The sequence below is a fragment of the Capra hircus genome, chromosome 20 (assembly GCF_001704415.2).
Source record: "Capra hircus breed San Clemente chromosome 20, ASM170441v1, whole genome shotgun sequence".
NCBI classification, from domain to species: Eukaryota; Metazoa; Chordata; class Mammalia; order Artiodactyla; family Bovidae; genus Capra; species Capra hircus.
The window spans coordinates 67,819,443-67,840,316 of record NC_030827.1 but is presented as its reverse complement, the minus strand read 5'-3'; the positions used below and the strand labels follow the sequence as shown (position 1 = coordinate 67,840,316).

Sequence of the window (20,874 nt, the reverse complement as noted above, 5' to 3'; positions counted from 1 at the left end):
AGACCCATTTAGGTCTCAGAGTTGCTCTGGCTACTAAAGAGGTGGAATGTGTCGAACATTCCAGAAGTTCCTGGCAAGGATTAGAGCTAAGCCAGCACTGAAGTAGGTGATTCCCAGAAAAATGTCTGGAGACTACAGCAGACTTCACATCCACCAGAGCCCGCATTTTAAATCCCTGCTGCCAGGGACATGATGCTGCGGCTCTGACCACACCATGTGCTCAAGCATCTCAGTGACGGGATCTATCCGACAGCCTCACAGACAAGAGATGCAGAGATTGCAGGGCCTGCCTGGAGCCCCTGTAATCCAGGGAGGAACTAGACAGAGGAGGGTGAGCAGAGTTGCAGCTTATTATGCTTGAGGATAAGCTCCTCTCCCAAATATCAGCTTCTGGATTCACTGTTTTCTCTTTCCTGACATACTGACTTCTGCTTCACGTGTTTGTATGCATCCAAATATATTGATGTCTGTTCATTTTCTAGTATGTTGACTTCTCTTCCAATCTATATAATTCCTTCTTTCTGCTTCCTTGAAAGTAAAAGTGAAAGTCGCTCAGTTGTGTCTGATTCTTTGCGACCCTATGGACTATACAGTCCATGGAATTCTCCAGGCTGTATTACTGGAGTGGGTAGCCGTTCCCTTCTCCAGGGGATCTTCCCAACCCAGAGATCGAACCCAGGTCTCCTATATTGCAGGAAGATTCTTTGCCATTGAGCCACCAGGGAAGTCCTTGAGCTATCCTTTTTTCTAACACCGGAATTAAGCATTAGATTCATTTATTTCCATTCATACCTGTCTTTATCACTGTAGGTATTTAAGGCTGTGAAATACCCTCTGGATCTTACTTTGAGCTACACACCATAAATTCTGTTTTATAGCATTTTTGTCTTGTCATTTTCTTAGATGAATTTTGCTATGAATCTGATGACCACTGTCCTGTTTTGATCTTGTTTCTAGAAATTACTAAAGATTTCCAAGCAACACTTTACATTTTCCCTTTCTTTTTTCCTAAGCATATACTTTCTTCTTTATCTGCTTGTGGTCTATCCATGCTCTCAACCAAAGGCTGCGCTGTTCCTTAGAAGGAGCATTTGGATATGTGTGCAGGCATGTTAGTTGCCATGGGTTGCTACTGGCATCTAGTGGGCAGGATCCAGGGATGCTAAACATTTTACAACATGGCAACCGTACTGCACAGCAAATAATGTTTTTACCTAAAATGCCAATAGTGCCCCACTAGGAAAAGTGAGAGGTCTCCAATGTCACCAGCTTAAAAAAGTAACTGGCCGAGTCAGAAGTTAGAATGTGTTGGGCAAATTCCCTTTAGGTTATATTTCCTCTATCACGTTGTTACTAAAATTATTCCAGGAGTGACTAGATCTAGATTTCCCTCTTATCCAATTAATAGGTAAAAGCTTTGGACTTGACTGGCACCAAAGTCAGAAAAACATCTCCACCAAGAAGGAAAAGTGAATATGTTAATACAGGACACTTCTGTTTCTGTTTCAAAGCAAAGCAATTTCCTGCTTGCTTGACCGAGAGCCTGTACCCTGCTCATCAGGATCATTTGGCCTAACTCTTTGTTAAGACTTGAGCATAAGAACGTCTCATGAATGTCACGTCTTCAGTCTCAAAACTGGAAACCAAACCAAAGCCATTATTTGTAGAGTCACACCAAAAGTGCCAGAAGACTTTGGTTAGAAACTTCTAAAATGGACTTTTAAGTGGACATGTACGTGGAGAGAAAAGTTTAATTTTCCTTCTCTACTCGTTAGAACTGACCTCCAACAGGTTTAAAAACTGGTACTCTTGTTCAGTATGTCCCCCATATAAATTGGGTCACTAAGATTAGAAAGGATAGCTTTAAGGGAGTTTACAACATTCACTACAGAACAGCTTTAAAGTAACATCTGTTTCTTTTTTTTTTTTTTTTGAATTTAATAGTCTCTTATTCCCTGTTAGCAAGTAGAAAAATAAGTTCATAAAATACCAATTCAGATTTCATCTCTGCACTGATACATAGGGTGAATCATCAAAATTGTGTTCAGTTCTTCCCAAGTACTGTAGAATATAGAATATGCCTATATGCCTATATTTTGACAGTCTCTTGTCAAGCATTATTAAATCACTAGGCTTCCCTGGTGGCTCAGTGGTAAGGAATCTGCCTGCAATGTAAAAGACCCAGGTTTGATCCCTGGGTTGGGAAGATCCCCTGGGGCAAGGCCTGGCAACCTCCTCCAGTATTTTTGCCTGGAGAATCCCGTGGACAGAGGAGCCTGGCGGGCTACAGTCCATGGGGTCACAAAGGGTCAGACGTGCCTGAGCACACAGCACATTAAATCACTACAGTCGTCACTCTTACTGGTTCCAGGATACCCCACAGATACCAAATATATAAATAAAATGGTGTAGTATTTGCAATAAACACTGCACCCCCAAATACTTCTAAAATCGTCTCTGGATTACTTATAATACCTAATATAATGTAAATGCTACAAGTGTGAAAATGAAAGTTTTAGTCGCTCAGTGGTCGATTCTCTGCGACCCCATGGACGGTAGCCCACCAGGCTCCTCTGTCCATGGGATTCTCCAGGCAGGAATACTGGAGTGGGTTGCCGTGCCCTCGCCAAGGGGATTTTCCTGACCCAGAGCTCGAACCTGAGCCTCATGCATTGCAGGTGGACTCTTTATCATCTGAGTCACCAGGAAAACCCAAAATGATACACAAATAGTTGTAAATATAAGGGAAATGTTGTATAAAAAGTTACTGGCATGTAGCAATGCAAGTTTGGTTTTTGGAACTTTCTAGAATATTTTCCCCAGTTTTCTCCATCAGTAGTTGGTTGAATAAGCAGATCTGGAACACTTGGACAGGGAGAGGTGACTTGATCTTAGAACTTACTGAATCTAATGAAATTGGCCAATGGCTGATAAACCACTTAACAAGTGTGGGAACAAATTAATCTATGCAGGCTGCACTCTCTGCCCTCTGGAAATTTGATCTAAGTGATCAAATTATATACATATGGGCTTCCCTGGTAGCTCAGCTGGTAAAGAATCCACCTGCAGTGCAGGAGACCCTGGTTCAATTCCTGGGTTGGGAAGATCCCCTGGGGAGAAGGGATAAGCTCCCCACTCCACTATTCTTAGCCTTCTCTGGTGGCTCAGCTGGTAAAGAATCCGCCTGCAATGCAGGAGACCTCAGTTCAATTACTGGGTCAGGAAGATCCCCTGGGGAGAAGGGATAGGCTCCCCGCTCCACTATTCTTAGCCTTCCCTGGTGGCTCAGCTGGTAAAGAATCCGCCTGCAATGCAGGAGACCTGGGTTCGATCCCTGGGTTGGGAAGTTCCCCTGGAGGAAGGTGTGGCAACCCACTCCAGTATTCTTGCCTGGAGAATCCCCATGGACAGAGGAGTTTGACAGGCTGCAGTCCATTCAGTCGCAAAGAGTCGGACACAACTGAACAACTAAGCAAACACACAGAGCATTTATATATCTCAACCAAACTTGTCACTAGCTTCACCATAAAAAGAAATGCAAGAAGGCAAAGTGGTTGTCTGAGGAGGCCTTAAAAATAGCAGAAGCAGAAGAGATTAAGAAGAGGTGGCAAGAATACACAGAAAAACTATACAAAAATGTCTTAATGACCCAGATAACCATGACGGTATGGTCACTTACCTAGACCCAGACACCCTGGAGTGTGAAGTCAAGTGGGCCTTAGGAAGCATCACTACGAACAAAGCTAGTGGAGGTGATGGAATTCCAGCTGAGCTATTTAAAATCTTTAAAGATGATGCAGCTGAAGTGCTGCACTCAATGTGCAAGTTTGGAAAACTCAGCAGTGGCCACAGGACTGGAAAAGATCAGTTTTCATTCCGATCCCAGAGAAGGGCGGTGCCGAAGAGCATTCAAACTGCCATAAAATCATGCTCATTTCACATGTTAGTAAGGTTATGCTCAAAATCCTTCAGGTTAGACTTTAGCAGTATGTGAAGCAATGGCACCCCACTCCAGTGCTCTTGCCTGGAAAATCCCATGGATGGAGGAGCCTGGTAGGCTGCAGTCCATGGGGTCACTAAGAGTCGGACACGACTGAGCGACTTCCCTTTCACTTTTCACTTTCATGCATTGGAGAAGGAAATGGCAACCCACTCCAGTGTTCTTGCCTGGAGAATCCCAGGGAGGGGGGAGCCTGGTGGGCTGCCATCTATGGGGTTGCACAGAGTCGGACATGACTGAAGTGACGCAGCAGCAGCAGCAGCAGCAGCAGAACTGAGAACTTCCAGATGTACAAGCTGGATTTAGAAAAGGCAGAGGAACTAGAAATTGCCAACATCCGTTGGCTCTGAGAAAAAGCAAGGGGATTCCAGAGAAACATCTGTTTCATCAGCTATGCTAAAGCCTTTGACTGTGTGGATCATAACAAACTGTGGAAAATTCTGAAAGAGATAAAAGTATCAGACCATCTTACCTGTCTCCTGAGAAGCCTGTCTGCAGATCAAGAAGCAACATGGAGCAAAGGACGTGGAACAAAGGACTGGTTCAAAATTGGGAAAGGAGTATGTCTATGCTGTATATCGTCACCCCGCTGATTTAACTTACACGCAGAGTACATCATGCGAAATGGCAGACTGACTGAATCACAAGCTAGGATCAAGGATGCCGGGAGAAAAATCAATAACCTCAGATATGCAGATGGTACCACTTTGATGGCAGAAAGTGAAGAGGAACTAAAGAGCCTCTTGATAAGGGTGAAAAAAGGAGCAAAAAAACTGGCCTAAAACTTAACATTCAGAAAACGAAGATCATAGCCTCCATTCCTGTCAACTTACAGCAAATAGATAGAGAAAAAATGGAAACAGTGACAAACTTTATTTTCTTCAGCTCCAAAACCACTGCGGATGGTGACTGTAGCCATGAAATTAAAAGATGCTTGCTTCTTGGAAGGAAAGCTATGTCAAACCTAGATAGCGTCTTTAAAAGCAGAGACATCACTTTGCCAACAAAGGTCCATATAGTCAAAGCTATGGTTTCTCCAGTAGCCATGTACAGATGTGAGAGTTGGACCATAAAGAAGGTTGAGCACTGAAGAATTGATGTTTTTGAACTGTGGTGCTGGGGAAGACTCTTGAGAGTCCCTTGGACTGGAAGGAGATCAAACCAGTCAATTCTAAAGGAAATCAACCCTGAATATTCACTGAAATGACTATGCTGAAACTGAGGCTCCAATACTTTGGTCACCTGATGTGAGGAGATGACTCACTGAAAAGACCCTGATGCTGGGAAAGACTGAGGGCAGGAGGAGAAGGGGGCAGCAGAGGATGAGATGGTTGGAGTTCACGGCAGCCCACTCCAGTGTTCTTACCTGGAGAACCCCATGGACAGAGGAGCCTGGTGGGCTACAGCCCATGGGGTTGCAAAGAGTTGGACATGACTGAAGCAGTTGAGAGAGAGACCATCCTGGAAGGTTTCTGAACCCCATTATTTACAGGTTTCTATAGAGATTTTATTACATGGGCAGGATTATTAAATCGTTGGCCATTGGTAATTGAACTAAATCTCCAGGCCGGCTCCTCTTCCCAGTGGTCCAGGTTTGGGCTGCAAACCCTCTCATTATGCCTCGGTCTTTCTGGGGACCAGCTCCATCCATACGCTGTGCGGGGCTCCCCCCACCAACCAGTCTGCTCAGCAGCTCACAAAGGAGACTCCAAAGGTTCTAGGAGCTGTTCCAAGAACCAGGGACAGAGACCAGGTATCCATCTTTTACCCTGTTACACCTGTGTAACAGGAGACAGTCAAGTGGCAGCTTCTGATATTTCCTAGAGCAGCAGTTCTCAAAGTGTGGTCCTCGGGGCAGCAGCTCCTGGACACTGAGCACGTGTTAGAAACTTACAATCTCAGGACACGTCCCAGCCTGCCGGATCCAAGCCTCTGGAAGTGGCCGGGAGGGTGTTTAAGCTAACGAGAGGTTCAGATGTACACTCGAGTCTGAGAACCCCTGAGCACGGGAAGGTGCTGGGTCAGAGCACAGGGTATGGGCCTGCATAGGGGGACAAGAGGACTGCCTCCAGGTGTGTCGGGGACAGCGGGTGAGGACCACGTTCCATGCACAGACACAGTTGTGGGTGGGGTCTGGGGGTCAGAGGACCAGGGGAGATGTCGGTACAAGAGGGAAGCAGCGGGGCTGGAGGACAAGGCCGGGAGGTCTCCAGTTTAACGAGAGAAGAGCGGACTTTTAATCTGGGAGCAGCGTGAGCATGTGTGAGTGTGTGTGTGTGTGTGTGTGTGTGTAAGCCTGGAGGACAAGGCTGGGAGGTCTCCAGTTTAACGAGAGAAGAGTGGGCTTTTACTCTGGGAGTGGCATGAGTGTGTGTGTAAAGGAAATATAGGTGGTATCAGTTAAACAGTGGACTCAGAGCAAGGCATGGGAGTGGGAATCAGAGGCTTACAAGACTGATCCCTTGACTACACAGAGACCACAGACCCCTGGAGAAGGGGCTTCAGGAAAGCCTGCTCTGAATGCATGTTGATGGATTGTGTATCTCTTAGACGGCCGGCTCCGTGAGCCCAGGAGGCCAGCCTGGGGACGTCAGGGCTAAAACCAGACTGGGGGCAGATAGTTTCACCAAATATAAGTTGGCACCAATAGCAAGGCACACATTTAAAGATGTTAAAATGTAGGCAGGGTGGGGTACTTCTCTTGTGGTCCAGCGGTTAAGAATCTGCCTTCCAATGCAGGGGACAGGGGTTCAATTCCTGGTCCGGGAACTAAGATCCTACATGTCTCAGGGCAACTAAGCCTGTACAAGGCAACCTCTGAGCCACACACTCTGGAGGCCACACACCACAGTGAAGGGCCTGCGTGCAGCCAAAAATAAAAGCAGATATGTACGTTTTTAATGTAGGGGGAGACACAAGGCGTCTCAGAACTGATGAAATCCACTAATAAAAATCATCAGGACAGACCAGAGAAGTGGAATATCATAGTCAGCCTAGTGTCATTCATGCAAAAGCAGGCTGACATGCAGGAAAAAGGTTTCCGGAGACGTCATTAGCTCTTGGCCTGCTTTTCCACGGGTCGTGTCTTCACCGCGCATCCCTCTCTCCCACAGGGCAGACAACCACGAGAGCAGGCTGCTACAGAGACCTGCGGGTCCTGGTGAACGCCTCCTTCTGCAGCCCCGACGCCCGGCCGGCCACAGGGGTCGTGCCCTGCAAGGTGTCTGCCTGTCCCCCCAGGTAAGAACTGCCGCATCCCTCTGAACGAGCGTCAGGGGTTTGCAGGTATAACGCCCAGTCCTCGGGGCTCCTGAGCCTGGGGACGAGAAGTGCCAACCGCGGCCACGTGATCCGTGACGGCAGAAGCGAGAGGAGCAAGAGCTGCCTGAACGGATGAGCCACAGAAAGTGTGCTCGGGTGGGGGCGGGCCTGGCCAGTCTGGGCAGGGGCGCGGAAGGTCTCGGAGTGGACGGCGCTTGTTCTGGCTTTTTTCAGCTCAGGCTGCGGGAGGGGCAGTGGGCTGTGGGCAGGGGAACTTTTTCCCACTGAGCCTCCGTGCCCTGCCCCGGTGTCTCCTTTCCTTGCCAAGTGAAATGTGTTAGGAGAGCCCGTGGTGAGGCCTGTCCCAGCTGTCCGGGGAAGGTGGACCCTGTGCAAGTGCGGCAGCAGGTCTCGGCCATCTCGGTCACCCTTCCCGAGCACCGCCACCCCAACACGCTCCTCAAGAAAGCCCCGGTCCCCTGATTCAGGCGGGGGCAGGAGCCCAGGGGGCAGCCGAGGTCCTGCCCTGCCTCCCCCAGCCGTCACCCCCCAGGCTCGTCCACGGTCTATCTGCATCTCCCTGGCTTCATCATCACAGAGGGGTGGTCAAATGCATCCGAGAAACGTGTTTACAGAAGAGAAGCTCACTAGGCCCTTCTGACAGCCGAGGCACTCACCATGTCACGTGTGGCCTCATGCGTCTAGATTTTAGAGACCCGCGGCAGCTGGCTTTGCTGAACTTGGCCTCAAAAGCAGAAAGCGGGGTCTTTGTGGGCTTCCCAGGTGGCACAGCGGGAAAGAATCCGCCTGCCAGGGCAGAGACAGAAGAGACACAGGCTCGAACCCTGGGTCAGGAAGACCCCCTGGAGGAGGAGATGAACACTTTCCTTTCAGTCTTCTTGCCTGGAGAATCCCATGCCCAGAGGAGCCTGGGCGGGCTACAGCCCACGGGGTGGCAAAGAGGCGAACATGACTGAGCACAAGGACATATTATATTCTTCATGTTATATATATTATATTATATTAGTACCCTCACCTTGTACTAATCAGGGCCGTGTAGGTCAAGGAAGTGTGGAGGGAATCCCATGTGAAAGCTCTCACTCAGTCGAGGACATGCGCTAAAACACTCACTGAATCTTGGTTCTTTCCTTTTTTGCCCGGAGAGAAGAAACAAGTTCGCATTAGCTGTTTAGGCAGTCTGTGAGGCAGAAGGATCAATGACAAACAGAGAAGGAGGAGCTATGTTCCAGGCATCCATCCCTGGGCACTCTCATATTACCCTACTGAACTGGGAAAATAGGTCTTGATTTTAAAGTTGTCCTGTTGTCCTATGTAAGACAGGTAGAAAGGTATGTAAGATACCTTTCTTTCTTGCCCAGAATACTGCCAGTTTTTCCTTCCTGGTTAAGTGAGCCGCACACCCAAGCTTTCTATTGACGCCTGGGAGAGCCTATGTCTTCCCTACTAGACTGCCTCCTGCGAGGCGTCCATCCACGGCCCTCTCAAGCGGAGCTTCCACCCGCTTCTCCAGACCCCAGAAAGCCCCCGCCGCCTCAGGGCACGGCTGCATGCTCAGCCTCCCACCGCCTTTGGTTGACAGGGGAGGGGGCGCAGAGGATGGAGCCGGGAACAATCTGCTGTTTCCTGCTCATGAGGGAGGCTCCCCGAAGGACCCCGGGACGGGGGCGGGGGCGGGGGCGGTTTAAAACATCTTAATCACAGGTCATCTTCTTTTTAACCGACGTGATCCAAAAAAAACAGCCCTGCGACTCCCCACTCCCCCGCCCGCCCCCCGCCCCCGGCGCCCCCATCGGTCTCCATCCACACGTGCGCACCGCCGCGTCTGGGGCGCATAAAGGCCCCGGGTGCGAACCCAGGTCGTAAATCTCCGCGGGCAGAGAGCCGGGAGTCCGGGAGCCTCCCAGCCTGGAGGAAGGTGATCTCAAATGTCTGCGAGGAGGGGGCCAGTGGGGGCACCCCGGCCTGGTCTTGGAGCATCAGCACTTCATGCCGCGCCGCAGGGACCGAGCGAGGCCCCGCGCCGCCGCCTCCGCGCGCCTGGAAGGAGGCTCTGCTGGCCCCGCGCGAACGGCAGCGCACGGCGCTCCCCCGGCTCATTTAAGCGAGGATCAGGCATTTTTATGGCTTCCTTTTGATACATGAGCCATAAATCACACGCGTATGATTTCGTTTCGATTTCTCAATTTATCTAAACGGAGCGGCTCTTCCTGTCCTTCCTCTTATCGCTGTTTCCCAAGCACAAGCGCTCGCTGCACGCCTTCCTGGTCAACCGGCTGAAGGCAGAACGAGAGGGAGTGCTTTCCAGATGGTAGAGGATGCGTCGCCTCTCTCTGCAGTATTCCAGGGATGCGGAGGAAGGGTGTGGGTAAAGCGTCTTGTCATCGATACCTCCTCCGCGCACAAACGGAGCCCTTCTCTGCTTTCCTCCCGCTTGGTCTTTGGATGGTCCTATCGTTTCTGTCTGTCTACATTTTGCTGACTCCCACAAACCCATCAGCAGAACTGTTTCTCTTACAACCGAGATCCAGACGAGGGTGACTGCGTCCATTTGGTAGAAATGAGGGAGGAGATGAGCAGGGGAACGTCATGTTCTAGTGATCATGAAGAACTAACGATCTTCTTACAGCAGTACTGCCAGGGACAGGAGAGGGGGCAGTAACACTTGGCGTGCAATAAAGAAGCTGAGCACCCGAAGAACTGATGCTTTCCAACTGTGGCGCTGGAGGAGACTCTTGAGAGTCCCTTGAACAGCAAGGAGATCCAACCAGTCAATCCTAAAGGAAATCAATCCTGAATATTCATTGGAAGGACTGATACTGAAGCTCCAATGTTTTGGCCACCTGATGCGAAGAGCCAACACATTGGAAAAGTCCCTGATGCTGAGAAAGACTGACGGCAGGAGAAGGGGGCCGACAGAGAAAGATGGTTGGATGGCATGACGCAATGGGCATGAGTCTGAACACACTCTGGGAGATAATGAAGGCGCCTGGCATGCTGCAGTCCGTGGAGTCGCAAAGAATCAGACACGACGGAGAAACTGAGCAACGGCAACTTAGGTTTAAGCCTTGAAAATGCTCACACCCAGCAGTGTGCAGGTGAAGGCAGTGGCACCCCACTCCAGTACTCTTGCCTGGAAAATCCCATGGACTGAGGAGCCTGGTGGGCTGCAGTCCATGGAGTTGCTAAGAATAGGACACGACTGTAGCGACTTAGCAGTAGCAGTGTGCAGGTTACGCAGGGGTGGAAAGGACCCTGGTCCCCGAGGTGGTCCGCATATGTGAAAGGGTTTATCTCCCAGGGTGGTAAGGAAGTATTTCAGTTCATTTGATTATCAGAGTGACTGGGAATAAACTAGCTCTAGGACCGGCTTGCTGGGCGTGTTCCCTGCCCCGTAGCTCAGGGCCCTGTGCTGGAAACGTTCCCCACTTGGTTTAATTCTCCGAAGCTTGAAATCCCTCGTGGTCTCACACCTGGCACCGGATTCCACAAATGACAGAGCCGGTCCTCCCACCTAGCAGCCCAACTTCTGTTTCAGCACCTTTTTCTGGAATCTTTGGGAATCGTACTAGAGTGTTTCTTCCTTTAGTAAATCAATTACACGTCACCTTTGAGTTTGGAGCACAACTTCATTTATTTTTAATTTAATGTTACTTATTGTTTGTTTGTTATATACATTTATTTATCTTTAATTGGGCGATGATTGTTTCACAATATTGTGTTGGTTCCTGCCATACAGCAACACAAACCAGTCACAGGCAGAGGTGTGTCCCCTCCCTCTTGAGCCGCCTTCCTGTCTCCCGCTCCATCCCTCCCCTCTAGGTTGTCACGGAGCGCCTAGCTCGAGCTCCCTGCATCACACAGCAAATCCCCATGGCTACCCACTTTACGGTTGGTGATGTCTGTGTGTCCATGGTGCTCTCAAGTCATCCCACCCTGTCCTTCCCTCGCTGTGTCCACAAGCCTGTCCTTTCTAGCTGTCTCTTTTCAAATCATGGATTTCTCTGGTGACATGCCAGTGGCAAGGAAGGATACAGGAGACTTGGTATAGTTATCTTCTCCTGTTTTGTTTCCACCTATGGGATGAGCATCAGCTTTGCCGAACTTCAGAACACTTGCGGATGCGTGAAGCCACAGGGAGGGGAGCTTTACAGAGCCCGCGGCCTCCAGGTGCCGCAGTTGCCTCTGCTGTTCTTCTGGACTCTGGCAGGGAACCTGGTGCTACATACGGTTCACGCCCACAGACGCCACCTCCCTGAGGGGCCCTTCCTCTTCTTTAGAAACCTGTCCTCCCTCTGCTGCGCCCCCACTGAAAAGGCATCTAGCTGTCTCCTTTTAACCAGAGAAACCAAAAACGTTAGGCCATCTCTGTCCTTGACAGTCTCTGGAGAACCATTCCGTGTAAAGTGCGAAGTTGCCAGTGCGGGGGCTGAGCATCGTGACTTGACTAGGTGCCTGCGTCATCGCCTAGATGTGACAGGATCTCAGTGCAAAAGGGGGTGTCTTACTGTGTCTCCCCCAAGAGAGATGTGGCTGAACCAAAACAAGGAGGTCAGAATACATTCAGGCTCATAAAGGTGTTTGTTACAATGCATCCATAATGAAAACCATCATAGTGATGTTTATTGCAATGCATCCGTAATGAACACCAAGTTACAAATAAGGACAGACTAGTCCTAATCAAGGCTGACGTGACTTGTTTCCTCGGTCACTGAAATAGTAAAATGGACAAATCATTGCAGAAGCGGAGCTATGGAAGTGAGCTAACTATTCAGATCTGGAGTCATCATTTCACACCAGAAACCTTCCTTATGTAGTTCCATAAAATATTTTGGGTGTTTTTTCGGGGGGGGGGGTCTCCTTATCTGTCCTGCCTTTTGCTTGTTTTGCTCTGGTGCATGTTTGTGTGTTAGTATATGTGTGTGTGTGTTTTGTTGTTTTGCATATTTATCCATGTGAGCAAAGGCAGAAAGGCACTTTGGGAATACTTTTCTATTTCTGGGAACTTACTTACAAAGGTTAAATAACACCTGTAATGTTCATAATAATTTTATTATTCTGGTCTTGAGACCTCAATATGATGAACTAAAATTCACCAAGTGTCCTAATAATACACATGATAGCATACGCTTCAAATATGTTGGAATAAAAATGAAAATGAAACCTATGAATAGATAAACAGAATGCACAGATGATAGATGGAAAGGTAGACAGATAGGTGGCAATTAGAAAGATAGTTGGTAAGTCATGTCCGACTCTTTGTGACCCCGTGGACTGAAGTATGCCAAGCTCCCCTGTCCTTCACTCTCCCAGAGCTTGCTCAGACTCATGTCCATTGATTCAGTGATGCCATCCAACCATCTCATTCTGTGTCACTCTCTTCTCCTGCCTTCAGTCTTTCTCAACACAGGTAGGTAGATCTATAGATACATAGAATCAGTTCAGTTCAGTTCAGTGGCTCAGTCATGTCCAACTCTTTGTGATCTCATGGGCCGCAGCACGCCAGGCCTCCCTGTCCATCACCAAATCCCAAAGTCCACCCAAACTCATGTCCATCAAGTCGGTGATGCCATCCAGCCATCTCATCCTCTGTCGTCCCCTTCTTCTCCTTCCCCAAGTCCTTCCCAGAATCAGGGTCTTTTCCAGTGAGTCAACACTTTGCATGAGGTGGCCATAGTATTGTAGTTTCAGCTTCAACATCAGTCCTTCCAATGAACACCCAGGACTGATCTCCTTTAGGATGGACTTGTTGGATCTCCTTGCAGTCCAAGGGACTCTCAAGAGTCTTCTCCAACACCACAGTTCAAAAACATCAATTTTTTTGGCACTCAGCTTTCTTCATAATCCAACTCTCACATCCATACATGACTACTGGAAAAACCACAGTCTTGACCAGATGGACCTTTGTTGACAAAGTAATGTCTCTGCTTTTTAATATGCTGTCTAGGTTGGTCATAACTTTCCTTCCAAGGAGTAAGCGTCTTTTAGTTTCATGGCCGCAGTCACCATCTGCAGTGATTTTGGAGCCCCCAAAAATAAAGTCTGACGCTGTTTTCACTGGTTCCGCATCTATTTGCCGTGACATGATGGGACCAGATGCCATGATCTTCGTTTTCTGAATGTTGAGCTTTAAGCCAACTTTTTCACTCTCCTCTTTCACTTTCATCAAGAGGCTTTTTAGTTCCTCTTCACTTTCTGCCACAACGGTGGTGTCATCTGCATATCTGAGGTTATTGATACAAATAAAATAGACTTTACTAAAAATCTATAGGAGCCTGTGTATATTCACTGCAAGTGTCCAATCAAGTCTTCTGGAAATATTTGTTGAAAACTGAGGCTTCACTCAGAGTCACATCTTTCTGAGAGGAGAACTCAGTATGTTGTTTTTTAAGTAAGGTTAGACACCGTTGTTTCACTGTCTGATCCGTGAATTACTTACAATGATTGTGGTTTTGCATTTCTAAATTTATTGAGGCTTCAGGGTGAATTTTTTGTTATTTCAGATGTTACTACATCGAGATCAAAGAAAGAGTTAAAAAGTATGTCATTTTTAGCATTTCCAAGATTTCCGTTCTGCCTTAGGCATGGGAGTTTTTACAAATATTTTCTGTGGGAATGAAGGAATGTGTGTTTTGTGTAGTATTAGGGTTATTTATATGACAGATCAGGCTTCTTCTTTATCCAAATATGTTCCATCTCGTATGTCTGTTTCTGAGAGAAACACTTTAAAATCTCACATTAGGATTGTTTATTTTTCTGTTTCTGCTATTAATTTTGCTTTATAGTTAACATTAAAATTCTACTTTATGTTGTTAGGTAGGGGTCTAGTTTCTGCAAGAATTGTTCTTTATATTGAACAATAGCCGTGCTTACTCCTAATACTGCTTTTTCCCGATATTCCTGATATCACTTTAATGGATGATCTATTTTTTTTCACTGACCTTGTGGCACAAGGTTACCTCTGCTTGTTTTTGGCCTGCCTTACATTTCTTCATTCTCTTTATTTTTAAATAGCTCTGTTATTAGGTTTCTCTTCACCTTGAATACTTTTCTGTTGGATTTTGAATTTGTCAAATCAAGCATATCTTTTACCTGCAAGCTTAGCTTGTCTACATGAGATGTAGCTGCTCGTGTATTATTAATAAATCTAGGTCAGGATTTAGGATTTGAGTCTTCCATTGTCTTTGCGTCTGGCCACTTCCTGCCTGTTCTCTAATGAATCTGTACAATTCTCTTTCTACTCTTTGATGGCCCCTACTGTAGGAAATCCTCCCTTCTCTCCTTCTTTCACTTCACCACTGCTTTTTGATATAGATAAATAACACAGACAGCCACGTAAATTAGTGTATCTTTAAAAATATCTTCAGGTTGCCCACGCACGATTATTATGAAGCTCTCCACAATAAGGGATTTATAGAAAAAGCTAAGTGCTCTGTGACAGAGCTCACATTGGAGTGAAGCCCCTTACCGATGGGCCGCGCAGTGTTGCTAGAGTTCTCTGGGTGCATTCTCTGAGGAGGGCGAGAAGGCAGACAAAAGACACCTGTGGGGAGCGGCAGGGTCCAAGTGTGCACCGCCTGGGAGGCAGGGCCTCTCGCCTCCTGCACCTCGAGTGTTGGTAAAATTTAGGAAGGTTTGGATCATCAGCACCACGTGAGCATGTCCAGTGGAGGCGGGGGGATGAGCAAAGACGTGGGATTTCCAGAGAGGCGAGAGAGCAGAGCAGGTGAGAACGGGCCGTCCCTGGTGAATCTCGCCATAAAAGACAGAAGGAACTGCACCTGGAAATGGTCACGAAGCCAAGGGGCGGCTGCTTCCTGCCTTCCCGTGGGAGAGCTGGCGCGCTGAGCCGTGCAGCTTTGGAGATGACCAGGGAGGGGACAGAGAGCAGCTGTGAGGGTGAGGCCCTGGCAGGAACAGGGACGCGCCCAAGCAAGTGGCGGCCGGGCGGACGCTGAGAAAGCGCCTGCCACTTTGCTTTTGTCTTTCCAGTGGGGGAAAAATAGTTGAGCGTTTCTGTTACTGACCTCAGGTCTGGCTGCTCGCCGCTTGAAAGCCAATACTCCAGAGACAAGTGTCTGTACAAAGGAAAGTTTGCTTTATTCAGGAGGCCGGCAACCTGGGAAGAAGGTGGACTCAGGTCCAAAGGCCAAAGCCCCGCTGCCGGTCACAGGGAAGAGCTTTAAATGGTGGGCGTTTCGGGGATGCACAGCAGGAAGGGGGCTACATGCCACACAGTACAGTCAGCTCTTGACAGTCATCTTGGAAGTTAGTCACCTGTGATCTGATCAGTATCATCTTGGTTGTTTTAAGTACAGTTGGTCTTCAGTTCCTGGGGTGGTTCGTTCTCACTTCTTGGGATCATGCAAGACAGAGCAGCTGATGGCTCCGGTCATGGCTACCGTCTGATCATCACGTAGGCAACTCCTTCCACTCGGTGGGGATTTTGGAATCTACACAGCAGCTCAAAGTACACAATCTAAAATAGTATCCAGCCCTGAGGAGGAACTAAAGGTCCATGACTTCGTATAATGTTTAAACTATGAGCAATACGATTTTGTCTTTTTTGGTCTTTTTTTGCTTCAGGATTTTTGTCGCTTCTCTGATGAGGTTTACTCTTGGGCTAAGGTTTTCTGCAAGCACGAGTCGGGCAGAGGAGAGGGCATCTGTCCTGGGAAGGCCCTGCAGGGTCCTGCTCCATTACACCACCAGGGAGTCGGGAAAGCAGCCTGCTGCCTTGAAGGGAAGGAGAAGGCGAGATGGGCAGTGCCCTAGCCAGCCATGTGAGTCAGGTGGGCACTTCCCTGCGTGCCCACTTGGGCCTGCAGGTCCTACAGTGAGCCTAATCACACAGGTCATGGGTACAAGTGTGGTGGTCAGAGTTAGCTCAACAAGAATTAGGATAAAAAGAAAAAAAAAAAATCCAAAAAGGTGAAAGCATTAGTTGCTCAGTCATGTCCAAACTCTTTGCAACCCCATGGACTACAGCCCGCCGGGCTCCTCTGTCTGTGGAATTCTCCAGGCAAGAATACTGGAGTGGGTTGCCATGCCCTCTTCCAGGGGATCTTCCCCAACCAGGGATCAAATCTGCTGCTCTTGAGTCTCCTGCATTGGCAGACAGGTTCTTTACCTCTAGCACCACCTGGGAAGCCCTTAGGAAGCCTGTCTCCTTGTTTTGTTTTAATGTATGAGAAGTCCAAGGCCATAGCATCAGACAAATCCCTGAACCTTCTCTTCAGAGGTACCATGCAACCTACCCTGCTATCATCCCAGATTCAGAAGTCAGCGTGAACCTGGGACAGGCAGGAGGGGATGTGGCCTTTATTTCTTTCCTAAAGATGAGCCCACACGTCTGAAATGAGCAGGTCAAGGGGGAGGGAGTGGGAGAAGGCAAAGGCGGCATCCCCCTGTAGCCCTTCTGAGGGCGCGCCCCTCCACCCCTTTAGAAAGTCTGCACTCTGGGCTGGCGGATCTCAGCTTCACGTCTGTCTCCACAGCAACCTCTGCAGAGGGTGGGCTTCTGACTCATAGAGGCCCCGTACGGTTCTTTAAGGTTTTAGACCAAACTTGCAAGGTGATACCACATGGTAAAGTGAGACATGGCACTTTTCTGCTCCCTGAAAAGCTACCAGAGTTATTTTGGAAGAAAAATTCTGGTTTTTTTTCCCTCCATTATAATCCTCCTTTTTGCCTGCCTTCCTCACCCCACCCCACCTCATCCCCATCACCTTAAAAATACTTTCACTAAATTAAAAAGAAAAAAAAATCACCGACCTTCTAGGACTAGGAAAATTGAGCAAATGAGTATAGTGAACTCATGTAACCTTGAAAGAGCTTTAGAGGGCAGCCAAACTAATTGACTAGAATTTGATACAGGAGTTTAATCACTTATTTTACAGTTCACATTAGAATTTTCTTAAGAATTCAGGTTAGTTTTGATGGACTTTTGATGTCTTGTCATTCCAAAGTCATCTACAAGCCACATGGTTTTGCCAAGCATATTCACCAACTGTGGTGACTTTATGACATTAAAGTCTCAGAAAAAAAGAAGATATATTGATTAATTTTAGCATATGGCTATAAGATATAGTGACAACATGAATATCATCATTGAATCTTAGATATTTTTCATCTTATTTTGACAGTGTTCCTGCTTCATCAGTCCCTATTTTATTTATAGTTTCTAATGATTCTATAGTTTCTTATAATTTTTAAACAGTATTCCAAGAGCCAAAGAGATCCTCATGTATATTTGTCTAGGTAAACTACATTTTCAATTAAAATATCCCTTTCCAGACAGGACCTCATTTCAACAAAGAAATGGTGTTACAGGATGAAATAGCACCACATGGCAGAATAAAAGTTCTGTGTTCAGCTTGATTTCCATGTTAGAACTAGCAGGTTCCATGTTAGTTCAGGGCCAAAGACCTAACAGAGGGCAGATTCTTAACACGCTTCTGACTGTGGTCACCAGGAATGTGATTGTCATAAAGACTACAGTCTCCTGGAATGTTTGGGTTTGTCTGGATCCCACACAACACAGGAAAACACACAAACGTCCCCTCTCCTATCTCCAGCCGCCATGTGATAGCAGCCTTCTTTTATCTCTATGTCAAACAGAATTCCAGCTGTTGGGATTCTTAATTGTTTTCATTCATTTATGACATCTAACAATAAAAAAAGAGGACTGAAGAGAAGAATTCATTAAATTCTCAAAATTCAACATTTGCACCAAACCTTGGTTTGTGTTTCTTACATGCATTATTTTAATTGATTTTTTAAAGGCTCACTCTGAGAGGCCACACTCCCTGCCCCACGCACACAGCCCCACTGTCCAGGAGGAACAACCCCATCACCTTGATTCTCTCTTCTGGGAGAGAAGTATTTCTCAATACTGTGTGTAGTCATCATTTTCCTTTGTATTGGTTTGGAGACCACCCTTTGATCCACCACAGGGGAGGCTGCAGCTCTTCACCATCATTTTGTGTGACTTTCACATCACTAAGCTCTCTCTTCACACCAAATTCCTTTACCTCCATCCTTCTAGTAAGGTTATATCCCATTGGTATTCATTGTTGACATTGTTATTTATTATTCTCTGTTAAGCAGAACATCCTGATTCTGTATCCTTTTATATATGAAATTGTATTTTCTAAAAGTTAATGATTGCATGATTTTTTTTTTTTTACATAAACCCTTAAAAAAAATCATGTTTGTGAACTCATTTAACCAATACTTGTTGAGTGTCTGCTCTGCGCCGGGCACTCGGCATGTATCAGTGGGATAAAGGTCCAAGTCTTGGGATGGTCAGTGGGGAAGAGACAGTCAATAATAAACAGTGTATTTTTGAAACAGCGGCATGTTTAGAAGGTGATAAGAACCGTGGATATAAAGGAAAAAATAGAGCAAGGCAGAGGAGCTTGGAGCCCTGGGAGCAGACGGGTCAGGGTGTCGGGCAGACCTCAGTGAGCAAGCGTGGACAGGGCTTATAGGGCTGAGGGTGTCCCAGGTCTGTCCCGTGCTTCTCGCTTGGTTAAACATGCCAGAGAGTCTCTTCTCCCTGGGGACCTCATCCTGGGGCCTGGGCACCGGGGGAACCAGTGCCACCGCCTCTGGCCCAGCCCGTCACCCTGGACACCCCTTCTTTCTCTGCCATTGGGCACCGGGGGAACCAGTGCCACCACCTCTGGTCCAGCCCGTCACCCTGGACACCCTTCTTTCTCTGCCATGTGGGTCCCACTGCTTCTTAATTGCCAGGCCACTGTCTGTCCCCGTTGGCTGACACCGTAGTTAGGAAACAGCCTCTTTCTCCTGTCCGAGAAAGCGTTCGGCGGGGCTGAGCTTTCTGTGGCTTCAGGGATGAGAGTCTGAGAGGAGGATTCGGGGAGGAGTCACGCTCACCTGGAGTTTCATGGGCGTGACATCACCCTCCTGCGTCCCCTGCACCTGCTGAGAGGCTGCTGCCGTTTGGGCTCTCAGCCTTTTGCTTGGAAGCAGGTTGTGGTTTTTTTTGCCTCTCCTTTTGTGAAATCGTAGGTTCTTTTGTTTATTCCCAACTTTCTCATCTGCTTTCATGCTGTCCTATCTTCATTTGTTCATTGAGCCCATACAGGCCCTGTCGGTTTAAGGGAAAAAAGGGGTTTAATCACCTCCCCCTTCATTCTGCACATTCTTGCCTTCTGAACTCTTGATGCATTATACTTGGATTTTGATGCACTCGCTTTCTTTTCAAATGCCCGTCTCTTTCTCTTTTTGTTCTAGGAGATATTTAAGATTTTACCTTTGAAGCTTTCTGCTGTAGACCGTTTTGCTTGTTGTTAAATATCTGGCACACACTTTCTTTTTCTTTTTCTGTTTTGATCCTTCCCTCAAGACATTCTGCTTCTTTCTTTTCTTTTTGGAAATTCTTTAAAAAAAAATTATATATTGCTGCCCTTCCGTTATTTTTCTTTTTTCTCTCTCTCTCTCTCTTCATGTCCCACCTCCCTCTCCTCATGTCCCGCCTCCCTCTCCCTCCCTCTGCCCCCGCGCCCCGCCCCCCGCCCCGGATCCCTTACCCACGGGTCCTATGCCCTCTGTATTTCTCTCCTCTAACAGTCGTGTGGTGGGGGTTTCTCTTTCCCTTTTGTGCTGACGTCCCACTCCAATGCCTCGCAATCCTGTTCCGGCATCAAGGCTCATTAGACAATCTCCGGGCTGAGACAGGATTCTTCAGCAGCTCTGTCACTTGCCAGAGTTTCCCTGGGAATCGTCTATTTCTCGAGTGGGTCCTGTTATCAGACGCATGTGTATCAGGGGCAGGCCAGCCCGTGTGCCCAGCACAGCAGAGAAGGGCCCCCGGGCCGGGGGTCTCAGAGCCTCCCATTCTAACAGCCCCCGGGTTCTCCCACGTCAGCCTCTGCGGGGGAAACCTCCTTCCTGGCCTTCACTAGCAGTGGGGGAGGCAACAGGGGCGAACAGGCCGGCCTGACCCACCACGCCTCGCTTCAGGCACCTGTTTGCTGTCGTTAGATTGGCAGCTAAACAGCCGTAAGGTAACGAAATGGCCACAGTGCCGTGCTATTAGCAGTGGTGAGTTGGAGCAAGGCAATGGGAATACGGAGGGAGATCACTGGAAATGTTTGCACTCGCCTGTGGTTGCCTGGGTGTTGGTTTGCTTTGGCTCCATCCCTTCATTCTTTCTGGAGTTATTTCTCCACCGATCTCCAGTAGCTTATTGGGCACCTACTGACCTGGGGAGTTCCTCTTTCAGTATCCTATCATTTTGCCTTTTCATGCTGTTCATGGGGTTCTCAAGGCAAGAATACTGAAGTGGTTTGCCATTCCCTTCTCCAGTGGACCACATTCTGTCAGACCTCTTCACCATGACCCACCCGTCTTGGGTGGCCCCACAGGGCATGGCTTAATTTCATTGAATTAGACAAGGCTGTGGTCCTAGTGTGATCTGATGCTGGGAGGGATTGGGTGTAGGAGGAAAAAGGGACGACAGAGGATGAGATGGATGGATGGCATCACTGACTTGATGGACGTGAATCTGAGTGAACTCCAGGAGTTGGTGATGGACAGGGAGGCCTGGCGTGCTTTGATTCATGGGG

The 20,874-nt window shown here is 47.9% G+C and overlaps 1 protein-coding gene across 1 annotated transcript in view; it reads left to right on the top strand.

Annotated features, from left to right (window-relative positions):
- Positions 1-20,874, top strand: part of ADAMTS16 (ADAM metallopeptidase with thrombospondin type 1 motif 16) — a 183,035-nt gene that overhangs the window by 129,198 nt on the left and 32,963 nt on the right. Inside the window, exon 18 of the mRNA XM_018065480.1 lies at positions 7,114-7,240. Within this exon, the coding sequence (XP_017920969.1) occupies positions 7,114-7,240 (127 nt within the window). The remainder of the gene's footprint in view (positions 1-7,113; positions 7,241-20,874) is intronic.